At 40.9% G+C, this 22,395-nt stretch overlaps 1 protein-coding gene across 4 annotated transcripts in view; it reads right to left on the minus strand.

Annotated features, from left to right (window-relative positions):
* The window catches only part of LOC309542672 (semaphorin-4D-like), a 122,332-nt gene that overhangs the window by 27,025 nt on the left and 72,912 nt on the right, over nt 1-22,395 (minus strand). For 3 of the 4 annotated variants that reach the window (XM_082241547.1, XM_082241544.1, XM_082241545.1), the window contains 2 exons: nt 18,507-18,625; nt 1,088-1,477 (listed from right to left, as the gene is read on the minus strand). In XM_082241547.1, the coding sequence (XP_082097673.1) occupies nt 1,088-1,178 (91 nt within the window). In that variant the 5' untranslated portion in view covers nt 1,179-1,477; nt 18,507-18,625. Of the gene's footprint in view, nt 1-1,087; nt 1,478-16,054; nt 16,111-18,506; nt 18,626-22,395 lie in introns of all 4 variants that reach the window. The other variant, XM_082241546.1, reaches the window with a different exon arrangement.

A 22,395-nucleotide genomic window follows, 5' to 3' on the forward strand; every position in this document is an offset into this window, starting at 1 on the left:
AAAACCTTCCCTAAACAGGGCTGCCTTCAGATGTCTTCTAAAAGTCAGATAATTGTTTATTTCCTTGACATCTGATGGGAGGGCGTTCCACTGGGCAGGTGCCACTACTGAGAAGGCTCTCTGCCTGGTTCCCTGCAACCTCACTTCTCTCAGTGAGGGAACCGCCAGAAGGCCCTCGGCGCTGGACCAAAGTGTCCGGGCTGAATGATGGGGGTGAAGACCCTCTTTCAGGTATACTGGTATCGCCAGATCGCGAAGTTTGCCGGGCCATACATTGCAATGTTGAAAACTTGACACTGACCAGCCCTACTACACAGGTGGGAACTCAGGATTTGGCTTGGCCTGTGTGGTTGACCACTTGACCTCCCCCCCACAACCAACCATTCTATATGTGGCAGTGATGCTGTTGCTGAGGGGCAGGGAAGCAGCAGTCCATTGTGCCAACTGCTTCTCAAAGTAGTTACTCAGTCAATCCAAAAAATAATGGTTCCTTGTGAGGCACAGAGAAACATAGGAAAACAATAATTGGTAACTAACAATGCGGTAGTTGTTCTTCAAGGTCTCCTCATTAAATGCCAAGGAGTAACCAAAGGTGTAAATGCAGGGGCAGCAAATAAAATGTTGTTTACTATACAATGCCAGACTTCCAACTCTTGCTAGTATGTCTGAGTACGTCTTCCACTCCCATTTATTTCATTAAGCTGCTGTTCTGTAGATATCAACACTATTTTACATTGGCTACACCAGGGTTTTCCAAACATGGGTCTCCAGTTGTTGTTTTTTGGACTACAATTCCCATCATCCCTGACCATTGATCCTACTAGCTGGGGATGATGGGAGTTGTAGTCTGTTTTTGGACTACAACTCCCATCATCCCTAGCTAGTAGGATCAATGGTCAGGGATGATGGGAATTGTAGTTGGAATTGTAGTGAGAGACCCAAGTTTGGGAAACCCTGGGCTATACTGTATGGCGATGTAAAACAAGCCTTTAATCTACTGCTATGTAGGATTTTGTATCAGCAAAGTACAGAACTACCACTCATTTATTTTATGAAACACTATCCTTACCGTAAGCTATGCTCTTACCTTTGTGTTCCCACGTAATCCGGGGCACTGGGCCAAATGCTGCTGCCATTCCAAGAAATAAACTCACAGCCCCGTATAGAACAAGAGCCATGTTAAGGGTCCTTAGTCTATGAATGCAGATGGGCAACCACAGCAGCAAAAGTTCATTTGGCAGAAGAAACGCCTTTGGAGTTCAGAGGGTCTATGAAGACATGGGCATCTTCATACTAAACACATGAGCCGTCGGTTCCTTGCGAGGGTGCTTCCAAATGCCTGCTATCTGACAGATCACTTCCCCCAGCAGGCATGCATTTGCCACAGCAGAGAACGGAAAAGATTTCTAGAAGGAGCCTCAGCAAAACCTCTACTTCTTAAGCACATGCTTCTGATCCGTTGGGTTGGTGTATAAAGCTGCAGAAATAAAAGGCAGAAGGAAGGAAGTTGTCAGATTTTCACAGTAGCTAATGATTTCCAAGCTACACTCTTTCCTTTGTTAAGAAACGTCCCCACAGCAAAGACTCTGGTTTTATAAAAGGAAACAGTGGCTCATTTTCAGAAATAGCCACAGGAAGCTATTAACAACCATAATTTTCCATGAGCTCTCATGATTTATATCTGTCATATCAATACTTGTAGACAAGCGTTTTGGGGATATGGAAGGGAGATGTTGCATTTTTGAAGTTCAAGGTGTATTTTAAATATTTTAACAAAAGACTAAAATGGAACCATATATTGCCATGCAGAGGTTTCGGATGCAGGCAGCTCGAGATGTTTCTGTGCAACCCACGGGCTTTCTGTAGGAGTTGTATGAATCCCAGGCTTTTGCTTCAAAACTATGAAGCATTCAGAGTCTTAGAGTCTCAATTTCTGATACCATCTTGGGGAGAATCTTGAAGGTCATGAAGTGAGCTTTGTGGCTAAGCAAGAATTTGAACTGTGGCTCCCTAATACTCTTCCTCCAACCCCATCTCTTCTAAAAAGAAAGGCAACTCTGAAAATTAATTGCCAAATGCGCTATAATCTACTAAATTCAATTTTTTGGTATATTTCACCGAATTAGCAAATTCAGTATACGACTGTAGACAGCGCTATGCATTTAGTTGAATGTTTTGCACGCCCATTCTCTGCAGATAATGGTACGGAACAGGCTTGTGTTTGAATGCATGCAAAACTGCCCCTGTTTTCTAATTATTTCAACCAAGTACCTTTCAGTGGAACTCTAGGCATGAGACCAACAGGAAGTCAGCACAGGTGCATAAATATATGGGATGGCAGCTTTAATGAGTCAGCTAGATTTATTGTGTCTGGGCAAATTATGTAACTTCTTTGTTCGAGCTATTCCAGTTCAATTTCTCATTTTCTGTCTACATAAAAGGTGAGCCAGCGGAAGAATGTAACCATGGCAACTAATGAGCACCGAGGGATCCTGACATCAAGACAGATGCTTACCAATACCTTTCCTGGGCCTTGTATCTAATATATATAGGAGATTTACAGTTTCACTGTGGTTCACTGGAGGTGAATACAGACCAGATGAACTTGGGACAGAGTTTGCTTTGGATTTTTTTTCTCTTAAAAACCCTACCATTTTCTCTTCTGTGTTCTCTTCTTTTGACATGACCTGTGGCAGTCTTCTATGCATGGACGTATACCTATTTCGGTCTGCACTGAGCTCTGTATTTGCAATTCTGAGCTTATGAATAAAGGTTGACAAGTCATCACAGCTATTGAAAGCCACCCCTGGCTCTTTCTAATATTCCACCAGGATAATCCTACTGAGTCCATCTGGGTGACCCATTTTAATAATACTTGATAACTACTTAAGCTTCGCTATTTGCTTAGTTCTCAATTTATGAATATTTAGAACTGTAATTCCCAGTTGTAACAATCGTACTTCCCATTATTTAGGGAACATTCTTCTGCTTAGTAACTGCCAACCCTCATTTCTTTAAAATTCTGATCACTTGGAATTCTAGTAAATGGTCATTATCTTTTACACTCGGTGTTTCTGAGCAAATATTAAGTTATTCAATGCATTATTTTCTAAAATAAGAGAATTGTTCATGTTCGTGTGTGTGTTCCTTAAATAGTATACTGGAATAGCCATTTACTGTTATTTGAAGCCAAAGACAAGTAGTGCTTATTTTATACAGCGTATCTTTTCATAGACTACAGTCCTACTTCTTTAGATGCCAGAGGTGATACTGGAACTGTACCTGTATACTTCTAAGAAGTATAAAGTCAATTTATTTTAACGACTATTTCAACTAATTAGTTTGCACCTTTGTTCAGGAAATAAATGGCGTACTGATGGGATAAGGCACTGCACAGAGGCCAATTTCTCATACAGCAGCAACTCAGGAAACTTCATATACAGTTGTACCTTGGAAGTCAAACAGAATCCGTTCCGCAAGTCCGTTCAACTTCCAAAACGTTCGGAAACCAAAGCACGGCTTCTGATTGGCTGCAGGAAGCTCCTGCAGCCAATCGGAAGCCCCATCAGATTTTCAGCTTCCAAAAATAGTTCGCAATTCAAAACAGTCACTTCCGAGTTTGCGGCGTCCGGGAGCCAAAATGTTTGAGAACTAAGCTGTTCGAAAACAAAGGTACGACTGTAATTCCTCTTTCCAAAATCATGACTAGAGTGAAAGGAGAGAAGTCGCTCCTACCATCGCTTGCAGAGACATGAAACAGTTGAATCTAGCTAAATGAAGGGCAAACAAACAAGCAAACCCAATGGCTAACTCTTCAACAATAATCTTCTTTTTGCTTAGCTCAGTATGGTTTCCTGTGAAGGCATTTCCCCAACTAACTTTGCTTTCTGTTTTCTCTCTAGAGTCTACGCTTGGGATTGATATCCGAGGATGGGGTGTGTGTGTGTGACAAGGGACACCTAGAGTTAATCCGACCTTCCAACCCACCCTGGAAGCAACCCCCCTGGCATTATTTTGTTGTCTCTGTTGACTTCATAAGTATTTATGGGTTGACTGTATGAGGTGGGCTGGATAGCTTTTTCAGCCAAAGGGCTACAACTCCACTTCTGGTGGCAGAGTGGCAGCTTCCCAGAGAGAACAATTGACCCAGCTCTGGTTTAGGCTGCAAAGCAGCACCAGAAAATGAGAAGGAAAAGTGCTGCTAAAAGAAAGACCTTCAGCACATTTCCGAGCACAATTCAAAGTGTTGGTGCTTAAAGCCCTAAACGGCCTCAGCCCAGTATACCTGAAGGAATATCTCCACCCTCATCATTCAGCCTGGACACTGAGGTCCAGCTCTGAGGGCCTTCTGGCAGTTCCCTCCCTGCGAGAAGTGAGGTTACAGGGAACCAGGCAGAGGGCCTTTTCGGTGGTGGCGCCCTCCCTGTGGAACGCCCTCCCACTAGATGGCAAGGAAAGGCAGTCCTCTTTAGGGAAGTTTTTAATGTTTGATTTTTTTAATATTCTGTTGGAAGCCGCCCAGAGTGGCTGGGGAAAGCCAGCCAGATGGGTGGGGTATAAATAATAAAATTGTTGTTGTTGCTGCTGCTGCTGCTGTTGTTAAGATGCATGTTGTATGTTGGGAGGACAAAATACATGCACAGGTAGACTGAAAGTGCTCATCCTTGACGCTGTTTCCATTTCTGCCCCAGACCAAGGGAGATAAACTTATTTCTTTTCCTCGCCCAAACTTTTTGAGGAAGGGACTGGTGGCCTCGAACCCTCAAGTTGGGCTTTTATAGGTGGCATCAGTATCAATGAGGAGGATCTTTGTAATGGGTATAATAAGCACTTCGTGCAGACAGGAGGGACTATTGCCATCAATAAGGAGATAAGAGGAGATTGTGGACAGATGTCTAGTCTAGTGCCCTAATCTGTGAAATCACTCCATTCTGGTGGAAAATGATAGTACTACACAATTAAACAAAAGATTACATGTATGAGGTTGGACACACAGACTTGCAGTGAACATGAAGAAAGAAACCGAAAAGAATGAGCGTTACTCGAAGTTCTATTTGCAACAAGCAGAGACATTTAGACGATCACTTAGAAAGGCACCCAACAGAAGGATAATTTTATGACAGGAATTCTGTTACACTATATAATCACCTGCCTCACATAATTAGAAATCAGACAGATGGATGGGGACTGTGTATATTTCTCTCTCAAAAATATGCTTATATTCAATGGCAGCACTAATAATCTTTGTGCCGAGAGAAATTAGTATGTGTCACCAGAACATACAGCTGGTGCAGCCACCAGCACTATGCTAAAAAAATGATATAACAGCTTCCAAAGTCAGGGGGAGGTGGGAACGGGACACAATCACACAAACCAGGCCTCCTTATTTTTAAAGGCACTTGCTAAAGTCAATTTATGACATAATGTTATGTTTAAAAATACTGTCCTGTGCCTTGAACAAAATACTAATGGATGGCAGATATGCAATGGCCACCATTAGGGAACGTACATTGGTTTCCTGCAGGAGTAGTTCAAGAGCTCAACTGAAAGAATGCAAGAGAAGCCCATCTGTTTCAGGAATGGGGGTCCCTGTTATTGCACTCCAACTCCCACCAGCCCCGGCTACCATGGCCAGGGGTCAGGAATGATGGGAGTTGTAGTTCAACAACATCTGGAGGGCTAAAGGTTCTCCATTCTTGGTCTGTCTATTCAAGGTTCCTGTTTTCTACAGAGGTCAAGAAAATGCCTTTGGAAAGTCCACAAGCCAAGGTAGGGCTTTCCTCAGCAGCTGGAATTTCAAACTTCTGAACCAGAGTTCCATTTAGCCATCGTAGCTATTTAGCCACTGGTAGACTTATCCTCCATGAGCTGGTCTATTCCTCCTTTACAGCCATCTAAGTCAATGGCCGTCACCACTGTGATGGTGAACTCCCTAAGCCAGGCATGTCCAACCAGTAGATCGTGATCTACTGGTAGATTCCCGGCTGAGCCTGGTCGATCATGGGATCTTTATCGATCATGGGATTAAATAGAATTTACTGAAAGTTAACAAATAAAAGCTGAACAACTCTGGCCAATCCACCCAACCTACGCATGCTCCTCCTCCCTCCAATGAGTAGATCACTGCCAGTTTTTTAATATTGGGAGTAGATCGCAGTCTCTTGGGAGTTGGGCGTGCCTGCCCTAAAAAGCAGAAGAAGAGTTTGGATTTGATATCCCGCTTTATCACTACCCTAAGGAGTCTCAAAGCGGCTAACATTCTCCTTTCCCTTCCTCCCCCACAACAAACACTCTGTGAGGTGAGTGGGGCTGAGAGACTTCACAGAAGTGTGACTGGCCCAAGGTCACCCAGCAGCTGCATGTGGACGAGCGGGGAAGCGAACCCGGTTCACCAGATTACGAGTCTACCACTCTTAACCACTACACTACACTGACTCTCCATTAATGCTTTGGGTGGAAGTAGTTGTTTTGTTCTGTGCATTCTGAATCTATCACCAATCAATCTCATTGGATGAACTCTGCCTCAGCTATGATGGGAAAGCAAGAAAAAAATGCTCGCTTTCTCAATGCCAAACCCCTTTCATACTTAGCTCTATCACACATCCTATACAGATTACAACTGGGATCTTGACACTACCAAAAGAGTACGCAAGCCTCACCAATCTGCATTGGAAGCTGATTCTACCCAATCCCTGGAAGAAGAAGAAGCAGATATTGGCTTTTCTACATGTTAGCATTCTGCGTGCAAGGAATTTTCGTAACAGAGATGGGGTGGGGGTATTAAAAAACGCAACACTCCTCCCGCCTGCATTCTCAATTGGCCCCAGTCTGAGGAACCATGCATGGCCTATGCTTGGCCTGCGGGGGTGCTCTGGCTTCGAGAAACATGGCCGTGCACGATTTGCGGCTAGCCAATCAACGAACAGAACCCGATTCCAACAGATTTACCCTTTTGCCTGTAAAGAATACTGCATATCTGCAGCGTAAGTAAACAATACGATTTAAGCATTCAATCCGACAGTTGGCTGCTGCTTAATAAAATCCACCCGACAAACCATTTCTCTGCCAAGAGCTCGTTTAATGTGCCCCTTGGGGATGCGGAAGTACCATTTCTCAGGTATGCGCACCAAGCCCTACTGATGCGATCTGGGGCAGAGAGCCAAGAAAATGCGCTTCACATCCAGTTCCACTTGGCTGCTAAGGAAAAGGTCTTTTGCCTGCTACAGTTATGTGAATACAGATAATAAGAGAACCTGGAATGCTTCCATCACGCCTTAAACGCATGGTTATTTTACTGAAAGGGTCTTTTGTGAAAATGGGTGTGTCTCAATATGCATCCCATTTCCAGCGCTTGTTTCCAATTAAGTAGCAACATTCGCTTGCAAACAAAGCATGCTGAATTGGGTGAATATGAAACAAATGTAAATGAAGATTAAGGCTGTTAATTTAAAGCTGCTGTTCAGACGCAAGCCCCATATAAAAATTTATCTACATAAGCATCATTCCAAATGCAGCAAATAGTTAAAAACTTATTATTAATAATAATATTATTCATTTCATTTCTATATTTTTAAGGGGGGAAATCTCAAGGCAGTTTACAACCTACATTAAAACATGCATGTGTTTGTAAAAATGTTGCTGATTCATAACTGGTACAACTACGCATCTCCATGTATTTTCAAGCACTTTCGGCCAAAATATTTTATATACCACCTTTCAAGTCCAGTTCTCAGGGAAACTTACAGATATCAAACAGTATCACATGTACAAACAACCTATAACAGAATTTGCCAACAGCAGTCGGAGCTGTAACAGAACCTAATTTATCAAACACTTAGAGCCTGTGTGAACTGTTAGAATTCCTGCTCCATGATTGCAGTCATGGGATTGTTGTCTATCACATGACAGTATATGTTTTGACTCCACAAATGACGGAGACAGGATGTTTGTGTTACTGTGTTCCGTGAAGTGGGACTATTGTCCTTTGTTCTTTCTCGCTTTGCTGTCTGATGCTAGAGAGAGAGGGAGCCATGTTGCAGTGCTTCGTGTGTGTTTATATGTAAATAAAGTAGATTAGCCAAAATGCTGAGTTACTGAGGTCTGTTACGCATGATGTGCAAACTCTGTGGATCCCTAAGTGTGCCAGTGTCTTTTGGCGTCGGTTGCTGTGATGTTTGGGCAGAAGAAAGCTTTTGAAGCTCCCGAACGATCGGCCAGGAGGGAGGGAACATGCCAGTTGGGCATGTGTCTCTACCAGGGTCCTACTCGAGTATAAATTGTGCTCCTGACATGAACATCATTTTAATTTGGTGGTTTAGAAGTTATCAGATTATGTGCCAGTTCATATGGATTTACATGGAATGGACTTCAAACAGTGCACCAGTACAGAGAAGGCTTCTAAAGAAGACACTAACAGCCAGATAGGTTCGTATGGGAGCATTTGGTCTTTCTAATACACTTTTAAGGGATTTATAGATAAAAAATCAGTGAGTTTCAACATTAGCCATATTTAGGGCAGGTTTGCCCTGACAAAAAAACGCTCAACAACTTTTGCCTGATCCGCCCCCTCCAAAAGCTCAAAAACTCTGTAAGCATTGGAAGATCCAAGATTTGCCCACACTGGAGGACTGGCACACGCAACTGATGAACTACATGGAATTAGCCGAGATGACTGCAAGGATTCGAGACTTGGGAGAAGAAGCAATGGAGGAGGACTGGAAAAAATTTAAAGACTATTTGCAAAAGTATTATAAGTTATATGAAACATAAGATGTCGTGTGATTGGGAATCTAGCTCCAGTAACAAAACTTAATTATTTATGAAATTTGACAAGATTTATGAAAGAATCAAGGTTTAAATGGGTAAAAACGATATTATGGTATATTGCTCAGAGTATATATTGATCAAGAGATTTAAATTTAAACTGTAATTGAAAATAGAAAGAAACATACGAAATAAGGATATAATTTGCTGATAAATTTATTGTTAAGAAATGCATTCTGCGAGGGATGGGGGAAGTCCAATGGAAATTTGAAATGAGTTATTGAAATGGTCGTGTTTTTCTTTTTCCTTTTTTTCTGGTCTTTTTTTTTTTTTTTTTCTTACTTTTTGATCTCTTTGTTATTTTTGTAAAAAATGTAATAAAAATTATTATAAAAAAAAAACAAAAGCTCAAAAACTCTGGACAATCCAATGGGTAGATCACTGCCTGGTTTTTTTTGTATAGTGGGAGTAGATCACAGTCTCTTGGAAGTTGGACGTGCCTGCACTAGAGTATGCCCTAATTCTGAGATGGTAGCCCTCTGTCTATGCTGTATGGAAACAAGTAGCCCACTGAGGTTTTAAAGACCAGACTCATTTTTGTATGGAAAAACATTTTGAAGACTCTACGACTGAACACTCCTCCAAACAATGGATAGCCCAGACACAGCTTTACCATCCCAGTGAGAAGCAGGTCTTGCGTTAGATCGATTCCTCTCTCTCTCTCCCAGAGGGCAAAAATGAAGATAGATTTACAGCAACCTTTTCCAACAATCAGTTGCTTACTCCAGTATTAAACTTCCATCTGTTAAATACTTCTCTTCACCCCTGTGCTGCTTGACATCAAAGCCTTAATCCACATGACAGTGTTGAGACAAGGGTCTGCTCCAAAGCCTGGAACCTGCAGAAGCTCCACAGTCTGCCCACCCCAAGCCAACAGTCTTGGCAACTTTAATAGAATCTGCCCAGTAGCTATGTCTAGCGCTGCTGGTTCAACAGCTGAGAAAAGTCAACTGCCTTGAAAACCACCCTTTTATATAAAAAAGATCTTGTTTGCTGTTGTGGGCCACCATCCATTCTTGAGTTGACGCTCCATTGCTGCACAGACATTGTTATGCCGACATGGCTGATTGAACATGTAACCAAAAAAGTGTGGGCAAGCAGGAGGTGGCAGAAAATTGAAGCAATCAATGAGAAAGAATGTGCATGCATGGAGGTGACGTGCCTATCATTCAAAAGAACCTGGAGGTGGTCCAGGCCAGCCTTCATCACCCTGGTAAAGGTAAAGGGACCCCTGACCATTAGGTCTAGTCATGACGGACTCTGGGGTGGCGGCGCTCATCTCGCTTTATTGGCCACGGGAGCTTCCGGGTCATGTGGCCAGCATGACTAAGCCGCTTCTGGAGAACCAGAGCAGCGCACGGAAATGCCGTTTACCTTCCCGCCAGAGTGGTACCTATTTATCTACTTGCACTGGTGTGCTTTCGAACTGCTAGGTTGGCAGGAGCAGGGACTGAGCAACGGGAGCTCACCCCGTCGCGGGGATTCGAACCGCTGACCTTCTGATTGGCAAGTCCTAGGCTGTGTTGTTTAACCCACAGCGCCACCCGCCTCCCTCCACCACCCTGGTACCCTCTATATATTTTGGACTACAACTCCCATCAGCCCAGCCAGCATGGTCAATGGTTAGAGATGTTAGGAGTTGCCTGGAGGGCAAATGAGTGGTGAAGGCTGCCCAGCGCTAATGGCTGCTCCCTCTCCGAGCTCCGGAGAGAGGACGGCTCTGCGAGTTCGGGTCTGACCCGCTACGGCAAGCGGGGGACCCCTAAAATCACAGGAACGGAGCCTGTGAACAAGGAGATTCGGTGGGCACCCGAAGCGCCCCCCTTTACCGCAGAAAGAGCCTTTTTAAAGGCTCTGGAACGAGCACGAGAGCCAAGACAGTGACTCCTACAGTGACTACAGTGACAACAGGACAAGAAAAAGGTACAGCAGTCTCCATGGATGCAGTCTCGCAAGCCCTTCTTAAGATAAACCAGTCTCTGGAGAATCTAACAAAGCAGACGGCAGAAAATACCAAGAAATTGACAGAGAATTCACAGAAATTGACAGATTTAACAACAAGACTTGACCTGAATACAGAATCTATAAACAGGCTTACGCAAGAAAATTCTGCCACACGCCAAATTGCGGAGGAAGCCAGAACTATTGCTGGAGAGACCCAGGAAAAATTAGAACCAATTGCCAGGAAGGTCTATGACCACGACGCAACTCTGGCATTGTGGGAACTACAAAGAAAAGAAAGGAATTTGAAATTACGATCAATTCCAGAGGACGAAGGAGACAATCTTACGGACTTTTTAACGAAAGAGTTTGCTGATTCCTGGGAAGATCTAGAGGAAGACGAATTTAAAATCACAACAGCATTTAGACTGGGCAGAAGACAGAACAGAAAGGCGCCGAGAGACTGTCTGATTACCTTGAGATCGAAGGAGGAAAGAGACAAAATTCTAAGACTGCACTTTGAAAAGGCCTTACAAATTGGGAACTCACCGATACAGATCTTTAAAGACATTCCTAAACATATTTTGGACTTGAGAGCTTCTTATAAGGATTTGGTCTACCTGTTGAAGAAGAACACCATTCTCTTCAGGTGGGAATTTCCACAGGGACTGTCTTTTGACTACAGGGGGAAGAAGGTGAAAATAAAGACGATACAGGATAAAGACAGGTTCCTGCAAAGAAATCAAGAAGACTTACAGAAAGGAACTGTAGACCCAATTGCTGAGCAAAAGAGTGTAATAGATATCCTGAACCTTTCGTTTGGACAGAACCTTCCACCACCAACAGAGGAGGAACAACAACTGGGAGCTGTTGGAGGAATACCAGAAAAATAACAAGATGGCCCTGCAATTCCTTAGCTGGAATTGTAATGGGATGAACAGTCCTTTGAAGAGACGACAAATATTCCATATTTTGTACAGAGAACAATTGGACTTGATTTGCTTACAGGAAACTCATATAACTAGAGCACACAGGAGACTGCTTATGAATAAAAAATTGGGACAAGAATTTATTTCGTCGGACAAAGTGAAAAAAAGAGGAGTTGTGATTTATGTAAAAGAGAAGTGGGCTCCAAAAATGATGTTCAAAGACGAACAAGGAAGATATTTAGCGGTGGAGATTCAGATACAAGGAGAAAAATTTTTGATAATTGGGATCTATGCGCCAAATGAAGGTAAAGCAGAATTCTTCAAAAAACTCCATGAAACTTTGATGGACTATTTGGAATACAATATGATAATCATGGGAGATATGAATGGTGTAGTTTCTACAAACATGGACAAGACACAAAGACTGACACTTACTAAAGAAGGGAGACTCCCGAAGACTTTCTTCGAAATGACTGAAAATATGGACTTAATAGACATTGGGAGAATAAGGAACCCTCTTGAAAGAGAGGGAACCTTTTTCTCCCATGCAAAGATGACCTGGACCAGAATCGACCAAATATGGGTTACTAGTGGAATGGCTCCGAAGATTAAGAAGGTAGAAATCTGCCCAAAAACCTGTTCCGACCATAACGCCGTGAAGATGGAAATGAAATTTACAACAACTGGTCAGTTTAGATGGAGAATGAATGACACCCTATTTCGAGATAGAGAGATCCACATGAAGGCCCAAAAAACTCTAAAGGACTATTTTGAAATCAATCTAAAGGGCGATGTGGAAAAAAGAGTGATCTGGGACGCAAGTAAAGCTGTGATGCGAGGATTTTTGATTCAACAAAATTCAATAAAGAAGAGAAAACAGAATGAGAAAAAGGAAAAAATTTTGGAAAAGATAAAAGAAGGAGAGAAAAAATTAAGATCAAAACCAAAGTCCCAGGAGATTTTGAGGGAGATTAAGTTGTATCAAACACAATATATGGAATTGATGAACCAAGAGATAGAATGGAAAATAAAGCAAATGAAACAAAAGACATTTGAGTCGGCAGACAAATGTGGTAAACTTCTGGCATGGCAACTTAAGAAAAGACAGAAATTAAATACAGTCACAAGTCTAGAAGTGGATGGAAAAAATATATCTAAACCTAATGAGATAAGAAATTGTTTTGTGAGCTATTTTAAAAAACTTTATTCCCAAGGATTACAAAATGAAGAGGACATAGATAAATTCCTTAATAAATATGGATTACAAAAAATCTCTCAGCATAGCAAGGTGGAGTTAAATCAGAGAATAACAGAACAAGAGATAGAGGGTGCCATTCAGGACATGCAATTGGGCAAATCTCCAGGGCCAGACGGACTGACTTCCAGATATTACAAATCTTTAAAGGAATGGCTGATACAACCGTTAAAGGAAGTTTGTAACGAGATTTTAGAGGGAAAAAAGGCACCCGAATCGTGGAAAGAAGCATATATCTCACTCATACCAAAGACAGAGACTGAAAAGACTCAACTGAAGAACTACCGCCCAATTTCGTTATTGAATGTGGATTACAAAATTTTTGCAGACATTTTAGCAAAAAGATTTAAAAGAGTACTGATGGAGAAGATTCATAGAGACCAAGCAGGCTTTCTCCCAAAAAGACACCTCTCAGACAATGTTAGGAACATAATAGACATTTTGGAAAAGTTAGAGGTGAACATAAATACTAAAGCAGTTTTGATATTTGTGGATGCGGAGAAAGCCTTTGACAATATTTCGTGGAGTTTTATGAAAAAGAATCTTCATGGGATGGGGGTAGGACAAGGATTTGAGAATGGTATGGGTGCAATATATTCCGAACAAAAAGCTAAGTTGATTGTAAACAATGTAGTAACTGAGGAACTTAAGATAGAAAAAGGAACACGACAGGGGTGCCCAATTTCCCCATTGCTTTTTATTTCGGTCCTGGAGGTGTTGCTGAACATGATTAGAGATGACCAGCAAGTTAAAGGTGTAAAGGTCGGAACCAAACACTATAAGTTAAGAGCGTTCGCAGATGACCTTGTATTGACCTTGCAGGAGCCAAACACTAGTACAAAAAGAGTGTTGGAAATAATCCAACAATTTGGGCAGGTAGCCGGATTTAAATTGAATAAACAAAAAACTAAAGTCTTAGGGAAAAACCTAACAGATATGGAAAAGAATAAGTTTCAAGAAGAGACAGGTCTGACGGTGGTCAAGAAGGTGAAATATCTAGGGGTTAATTTAACATCTAAAAACTTGAATCTGTATAAGGACAATTATGAAAAATGTTGGTCAGAAATTAAAAAAGATCTAGAAATATGGTCAAATTTGAGATTGTCAATGTTAGGCCGAATTGCAGTGATTAAGATGAATGTATTGCCTAGAATGTTATTTTTATTTCAAACTTTGCAGATTATTGACAAGATGGACTGTTTCAAGAGGTGGCAGAAAGACATTGCGAAATTTGTCTGGCAGGGCAAAAAGCCCAGAATAAAATATAAAATATTAACAGATGCAAAAGAAAGAGGGGGATTTGCCCTGCCGGACTTAAAATTGTACTATGAAGCAGCAGCATTCTGCTGGCTGAAAGAGTGGATGCTCCTCGAGAATACAGATATCTTGGACTTAGAAGGTTTCAATAATGCATTTGGCTGGCATGCATATCTATGGTATGACAAAATCAAAGTGCATAGTGCCTTTAAAAACCATATTGTAAGGAAAGCGTTGCTTAATGTTTGGATGAGATATAAAGATCTGTTGGAAAACAAAACCCCTAGATGGTTGTCACCCTTAGAGGCTAAGGCCCACAAGAAAGTTAATATGGAGGTCGGATGGCCAAAGTATAGCGAGATCTTAGAACAGGATGGAGAGAAACTGAAATTAAAGAGCTATGAAAAACTAAAACCCAAAGTACAAGATTGGCTCCACTATTATCAAATAATGGAGGTTTTCAAACAAGACAGGAAAATTGGCTTCCAGATGGAAAAATCAAAACTTGAGACAGAATTGTTAGAACCCAATACTAAGAATTTGTCAAGAATGTATAACTTGCTGTTGAAATGGAATACACAAGACGAAACAGTTAAATCAGTTATGATTAAGTGGGCACAGGACATTGGTCATAATATTATGTCTGCTGACTGGGAAAGGTTGTGGAACACTGGTATTAAATTTACGGCATGTAGTGCTTTAAAGGAAAATGTGATGAAAATGGTTTATAGGTGGTACATGACCCCAGTTAAGCTAGCAAAAATTTACCATTTGCCTGATAACAAATGTTGGAAATGTAAGGAAACTGAAGGTACTTTTTATCATCTTTGGTGGACATGCCCGAAGATTAAGGCCTTCTGGGAGATGATATATAATGAAATGAAAAAGGTATTTAAATATACCTTCCTTAAGAAACCAGAGGCCTTTCTCTTGGGCATTGTCGGCCAATTGGTGCCAAAAAAGGATAGAACCTTTTTCATGTATGCAACAACAGCAGCAAGAATACTGATCGCAAAGTATTGGAAGACACAAGATTTACCCACCTTGGAAGAATGGCAGATGAAAGTGATTGACTATATGACATTGGCGGAAATGACAAGCAGAATTCGTGACCAGGGAAAGGAGACTGCGGAAGAAGATTGGAAGAAATTTAAGATTTATCTTAAGAACTATTATAAACTTGATGAAGTTTAGAATGTCGAGATTTTACAGAGAGAAAGGGTTGCAGTAATATAAGATCAGATTAAGAAAGGACTATGATGAATTAGGATGGGAAAAAACACTTATAAGTTGCTATAAAAATTTGGACATGAGGATGCAGAAAGGGGAGGTATGGGGAAGTCCGAGGAAAGAAGTCTATGAAAGGACATTTTGAAATTATATTTGTTTGTTTGTTTGTCTTTCTTTTATGTTTGTTTGTTATAAAAACTTTTGTAAAACTAATAAAAATTTTATATAAAAAAAAAAGTATTGTTTAGCTGCAAGGAGATGCACAGGGATGTAGACTCTGAAAATGGCACTACAACCATTTCTGCTGGGAAGTCGTTCTGCATGCTATTTCAAAACCATCCAACTATCTTTTTCTATCAATCCAAGGGAAATAGCAGTGGACAACTGTTGCAATTAGCTGGTAGTAATTTAGAGGCAGTGGCAGACAACTGCCATTGTGGATTCAATATTTGCTAAACAAGACCACTGGCCTTTAGCCATTCACAAAAACAAAGCCTTAGCCTTCCTAAGAGTTAACGGAGTGTTTCAACACTCATTCCTTAAGCAGCAGGGTTCAACATGCTGTGAGGGCAATGGAAGAAGCTAGATAATAGACAGAGAAAACAACATGCTCTCATACCTATTTACAGAGTGCAAAGTCCTGCAACAAGGGCCTCAGAGTTCTTGAGGAGATGCCTGTCAAGATGGGTTAAGAGGTCTCAAGTTAAGCATCTCATCCTGACAGACATTAGTTGCAGAGAAATATTCTTTAAGTCATTCATTACTGTGCAAGTACTATAGCCTTTCCAGACAAGTGACTATGCAGGCTATTTTATCAAATGAAACTCCAGCTCTATAATTGTTTAATTATATGGTTGTCAAAGCCACAAATAGCTTGTTTGAGGAGTACAAAGTTCAATACACACAGACAGAGAAGTTTTCATGATGTTTAGCTGAACGGCTTCCGTTGGCAGAAAGAGAAGCAGTATTTTTCATCTGTCACATGAAATTACTGTTCATTTTCTTAGGAGAGTTCCCCTACCCCTCCCTTACCTGCTTCATTCCAGACATTCACATTGTACTAGTTCGCTTTCCTACAACTTTAAAGACACTGATTCCCAGAAGTAAGAAAATAAAACAAAAATGTGTTGTTGTTTTTAAAACACCACTTTTGCCATGCCCTGGGTACACACACAGGTGAACTGAGGTACCTAAGAATATTTTGGTTTACCATACAACTGGCTGGTCAGGATTCACAAGTGGAACATGCCCTGATCTTGGAGTGGGGGGTCCTTACGTGACCTACCTAAACGATTTATTTTTATTGCTGGGTTTTAAAAAGAACCACAACTAAAAGTTGTAATAGAAAACATCAAGGAAGGTACCGTATTTTTTGCACCATAACACTCACTTTTTTCCTCCTAAAAAGTAAGGGGAAATGTCTGTGCGTGTTATGGAGGGAATGCCTACAGGTGACATGCCTACGGATTTTCCTCCTCTAAAAACTACGTGCGTGTTATGGTCGGGTGCGTGTTATAGAGCGAAAAATACGGTAGGTTCTATTAGTTATAATATGCAATTGTAGTAATATAAATTCTGTTCAAATTAGAAATACGGTAATATGCGACTTCAACATGAAAAGAAACAAGTTTTTCATTGCTAGAGAAAAAAGGTCAGAAATTAGCATCCATATAATGCCAATGACACTAGTTTGCTGATCATTCTGAAAGAGAAAGGGGTCCGCAACCCCAAATCCATTTTCCTCCCTTCCAAATCCCCCATTTTCCTCCCTTCCAAATCAGACTTTGAACTGTGGCAATGGTTTGTCTTGTGCCCCGTTTTTTCAAGCCAGCTGCACAAAAAGCCATTCTACGATAAACCGAAAATACAAGCACATAAGAAGTTTTCCGCAGTGAGGAAAGATACTCAGTTTATCAGAAAATTCAGCTAACCAGGCCATTCTACTTTGAAACTATGGTAGAGTCTACTGCTGTTAATTTCATAAAATCTATATACCACTTCATTAGAGGGGAAAAACCTCAAAGAGATTCACAAAAAAATGTTATCTTCTCTAACCAGTATTATATTATTGCTCGGTTGTTTTAATGTAAACTGATAAGCATTAGTTATGTAAAATGCATGCAACCTTTATGATCTATGCAAATAATTTGTTATCTGTAGTTAAACTGTAAAAGTCAAGTAAAAAAATTTCAGAAAAGAAAAAACAAGTCAGCTGACAATGTCAATGGGAAATCCTTTTCTGCACTATGGACTACTTAGATTTGGGGGGGGGGGGTATATAAAGCAGAAGAATCCATAAAGTGCTTGTCCCATAAAATTTACATCACAGAACCCAACTGAGGTTCATTATTGTATCGCTACCACAGCAACAAAAACATTTCTAACACAAATATTTGCTTATTTTTAAAGAGAGAAGTAAAGGACTATTATGATTCTTGAAATAATAAAAAGGGGGTTTTGAGTCATACATTTCACAGTGCTATCTATGTGCCAATGAACACTTTTAAAGATATGCAAACAAAAACAGGAGAAAGGGGAAATGTAGAACAGTAGAGCCACCAGGGGAAAAAATGAACAGAATAAGAAGCTGGCTAGAATCCACTCTGTAAATCAGTAAACTTAACAGCAAATTAAGCTGCAAGATTCACTGTGCTAAGGGTCAAGTTGTTGGAAGAATCTGGATCTAAGTTTCTTTCTACTGGGCAAAGATCACTAGCAACTGAATTTGGGGTGGGGTAAAAGTGATATAAGGGACGTGGGTGGCGCTTTGGGTTAAACCACAGAGCCTAGGGCTTGCCGATCAGAAGGTTGGCGGTTCGAATCCCCACAACGGGGTGAGCTCCCCTTGCTCCGTCCCAGCTCCTGCCAACCTAGCAGTTCGAAAGCACGTCAAAGTGCAAGTAGATAAATAGGTATCGCTCTGGCGGGAAGGTAAAAAGAATCCCCACTGAAAGCTCCTAACCATCAATTAACCATCAATTAACTAACTTTGACAGATCTGTGTGTAGTATTAACACACACAAAGGGGGGGAGGATGGAAGTGAAATTGAAAAAATGATATAATACAGTACCTGTCACCATTTGGATTTTATTTTCTATTTTCCTTCCCAGGAATTAACTCTTTAAAGTATCTGTTTTCTTTATGGCATACTAAATGAGGTCCAGCAAGGTAGCCCAGAAATCTTCAGTACTGTTAAAGGAAACCAAAAATTATTATTATTTAATAACTTTTATTAGTCACTTTTGTGCTACAGCAACTCAAAGCAAGTTACAATATTAAAAACAAACACGTACGTCCATTAAAACCAGCATTATAGAAACAACCTAAAATATAATTCTTTTTGTTGTTGTTGTTGAAAAACTAGATTAAGACATCAACACACAAAAATTGTAGGTTATGAAAAGGGACACAATCCCCCTGTCTCTCTCCCAAATAGATAATAATAATAATAATAATAATAATAATAATAATAATAATAATAAAATTATACCCTGCCCATCTGGTAATCATTGTAGAGCAACCTAAGAGGTTTCTGTGCCAATACTAGGCTTAAAAACCGATTGAATTTGATCTGGAAAATTCATGCAAGATAGCCTAGTACGACAACATCTGGAGGGCCTCAGGTTCCCCACCTAGCTATGCAGAAACTGGAATGCGAGTGATACACAAATAAAATGCAGCCTGTATTGGCTCTGCCAGGGTCCCAGTCTACATGCAGATCATCAGGAGGCACAATGGGTTCAATTCACAATGTGAAGGGTTGTGAACTGCCTTGAGACTTACGGGTATAGGGCAGTGATGGCCAAACTTGGCCCTCCAGCTATTTTTGGTACTACAATTCCCATCATCCCTGGCCACTGGTCCTGTTAGCTAGCCATGATGGGAGTTGTAGTCCCAAAACAGCTGGAGGGCCGCTATCACTGATATAGGGTTATATACAAATTTAATCAATAAATAATAAATATTCTGCACAGGTGAATAATCCCCTACCCTCAATGAAGCCCCACACTGGTGCAACTTGACAATCTTATTTAATTCAGGGTTTTTTGATATTCAAGTTCTGAGATTAGAAAGTTCTTCCGAATAATATTTAGGGCTCCAAAATGGCAGTATTTGTATGCAGCCGACCACTGATTTGTCACTGATACCACACACAAAGCATTTCTGGTATAAAAGCTGAAGCACGACACGGCCGCGTGGGTAGGCCGTACCGTTTGATATTTACATTCAAAGTTACTAGCCTCGTAAATCTGACAAGTCTACCATTGTGACAAGATATAGCTGCCAAATGTTTAGTACTCATATGAAATGAGAGGTGGGCAAGAAAGCTGTATGATGAAAGCCTGCGCCCAATAAAAGCAATAGCAATTCCTCTACCAACTCAAATTAATTCCAGTTGGAAGTTCATTTCAAGTGGGAGAAATCCCAGGCGAAGTGGAAACGCCAGCCGCCACTGTGGTGATCTAATGTAGCAAATGCCATATTGGGTGCAGGGTGTTTTTTCTGCCAAGCTGCTTTTAGGGAAAGCAAATGCTTAATTCACACTTTAACATCCATCCATCCACCCTCCCCCAGCCTTGGTGGCTTTTAACAGATTTAAAAGGGGTTGAGTGGAATCAAAGCACTTTTGCAGCTATTACACAGGTATCTCAGCTTTTGAAATAATCACACCGTTAAGTATTTCAAGGCTTTCTGGATAGTCAACAATAGTATCGAGTTGCATTAATTCATGACAGGGCTGGTTATAAATGGCATGAAACAGCTGTTGCCCAGAGGATTTAACTCTGTAGTGTTATAGAGAGCTCAAAGAACAAAGAAGACAGAAAAGAAGCAGGAGAAGGAATGCAGAAGGGAAGCTTTTCAGAAGGGAAATGTCTTGCTAAGAAACTTTGCCCTGGTTACTCTTTTGGGTCCCAACAAATGCAACCAGTAATTTAGAAACCAAGAGAAGGTGCTTCCTCTCTAAGGCTGCAATCTTATACCCGCTTCCCTGTGAACACAATAAAACTTACTCCAAGCAGACATGCACATTGCACTGTAAATTATGAACAAAATTTGAAGTGTCTATGTGCACGCGAGCACACACACACACACACACAGGTGCTAGAATTATCTGAAAATGTTAAATGTTATGCTGCTTCTGTTGCTGTTTGCCGATATAATCAGCAGTTTATACCTCCAACATCTGATTTGCAAGACAAAGCTCTACTTACAATGGAAGTTTACAGTCTGTAGATTACTGAATGATTACTCTTGCTTCTGAGACTCTTGCTCAGCAATGCTACTGAAAAGTTATAGCTCAAAAGACAATTCTTTTGAATTTTGAGCAAAGAACTCAAACTGGTTTCACCAAAATACAAGATATTTTTGCATTCTGCAATACATTTGCTGTTCAGTCGTACTTTTACAAACACTCGTTCACTCTTGCCACAAAACTACTATATATATATATATATATATATATATATATATATATATATATATGCAGGTTTTGGTGTCTTCGGGTGTCTTCCCGTGTAAGAGTCGGGGTGTCTGTGCGACGTTTCGACGAGGTCTCACTCGTCATCTTCAGGCTGGTGCTTTCGGCTTCTTGTTACTGGAACAAGTAACAAGTCTTGTTCCAGTAACAAGAAGCCGAAAGCACCAGCCTGAAGATGACGAGTGAGACCTCGTCGAAACGTCGCACAGACACCCCGACTCTTACACGGGAAGACACCCGAAGACACCAAAACCTGCATTCCTGTACCCGTGAAAATCTACGAAAGCAAATATATATATATATATATATATATATATATATATATATATATATATACACGCACAGGTGTTTAAACACGGTTAGCCACATCAAATGTACTTCCGCAAGAAATTTCAGTCACATCTTCCTCCAAGCCTACAACCCCACAAAGCAACATAATCTAGTCTTGTATAAAGGTGTTCCTGACCAGCAGCTGTGCTGCCTTAAAAAAAAATAGTTTGGCAACCTTGAAAACTGCACACACTTCAAATTCCATGTTTCGAACAATCTACAACTAAGTGAAAAACATTTGCAGAAGAACCAAATGAGAGACTCCCACAGCCCTAGATGGGCTTCGTATTTTCATCTCTAATCCTCCCACCTGGTACAGTATTGCATGTTTATTGCAGCTGATTTTATAAGACCTTTTTTTTAAAACAAAAAACAACCTACATAGACAATTTGAGTCTACGCACCCTGGGCTAAGCTAACAACAGTAATAGTTTATGACATGATAAATGGCAAACAGCAGCACCCACCAACATCTATGCCATTTTTGTATATTATGTAGTTCTTACAGGGCTGGGTACCCTTGCAATAAACAAGTTGTGCACTAGACCAGTAAAGAGTGCTTCATTGATATGCAGAAGCCCAGAAAGGCTATTTCCATCTAGACTATCTCAGATGGTTACTAAAAAGTCATTTGTGGGATTACTATATGTTAACTTTAATGTGCCTGTGGCAGCAATCGTTCCCCCAATGCCAAGCCTATGAATTGAGAACGCTGCCCTCAGTTCAAATGAGTGCAAGGGAGGGTAGAACTCTATTATTACATGCAGAGTTGGCCTTCCAGCACTTAATATCAGCCATTGGCTTCCTGCCTGCCCAGAAATCAAAACTGTAGAAATAAATTGCTATTCACAGCGTGCCAGTAACTCTGACACAGTTACACATATAAGCACACTGGGAAATGAATCTCAGGCCCTCCAAGACGACATGTTGCAAATAAACTCCAAATAAAACCCTTCATTTATCCCTTTTTAAGCCACGTCCGCCTGGAGGGAGAGGTGTGTGTTGGGAATAGTCAACCACTCTGAGGTAGTGATGGATGAACCACTCGTTCTTTGTGATCTGCATGAATGATTGTTCAGAAGTCCGCATGCCTCGTTTCCACATTTCTCTACAGGCTCTTTTCGCAGAAGTCCATACTAAAGTAGTGACG

The sequence above is a fragment of the Podarcis vaucheri genome (assembly GCF_965113315.1).
Source record: "Podarcis vaucheri genome assembly, chromosome: 11".
Lineage (NCBI taxonomy): Eukaryota > Metazoa > Chordata > Lepidosauria > Squamata > Lacertidae > Podarcis > Podarcis vaucheri.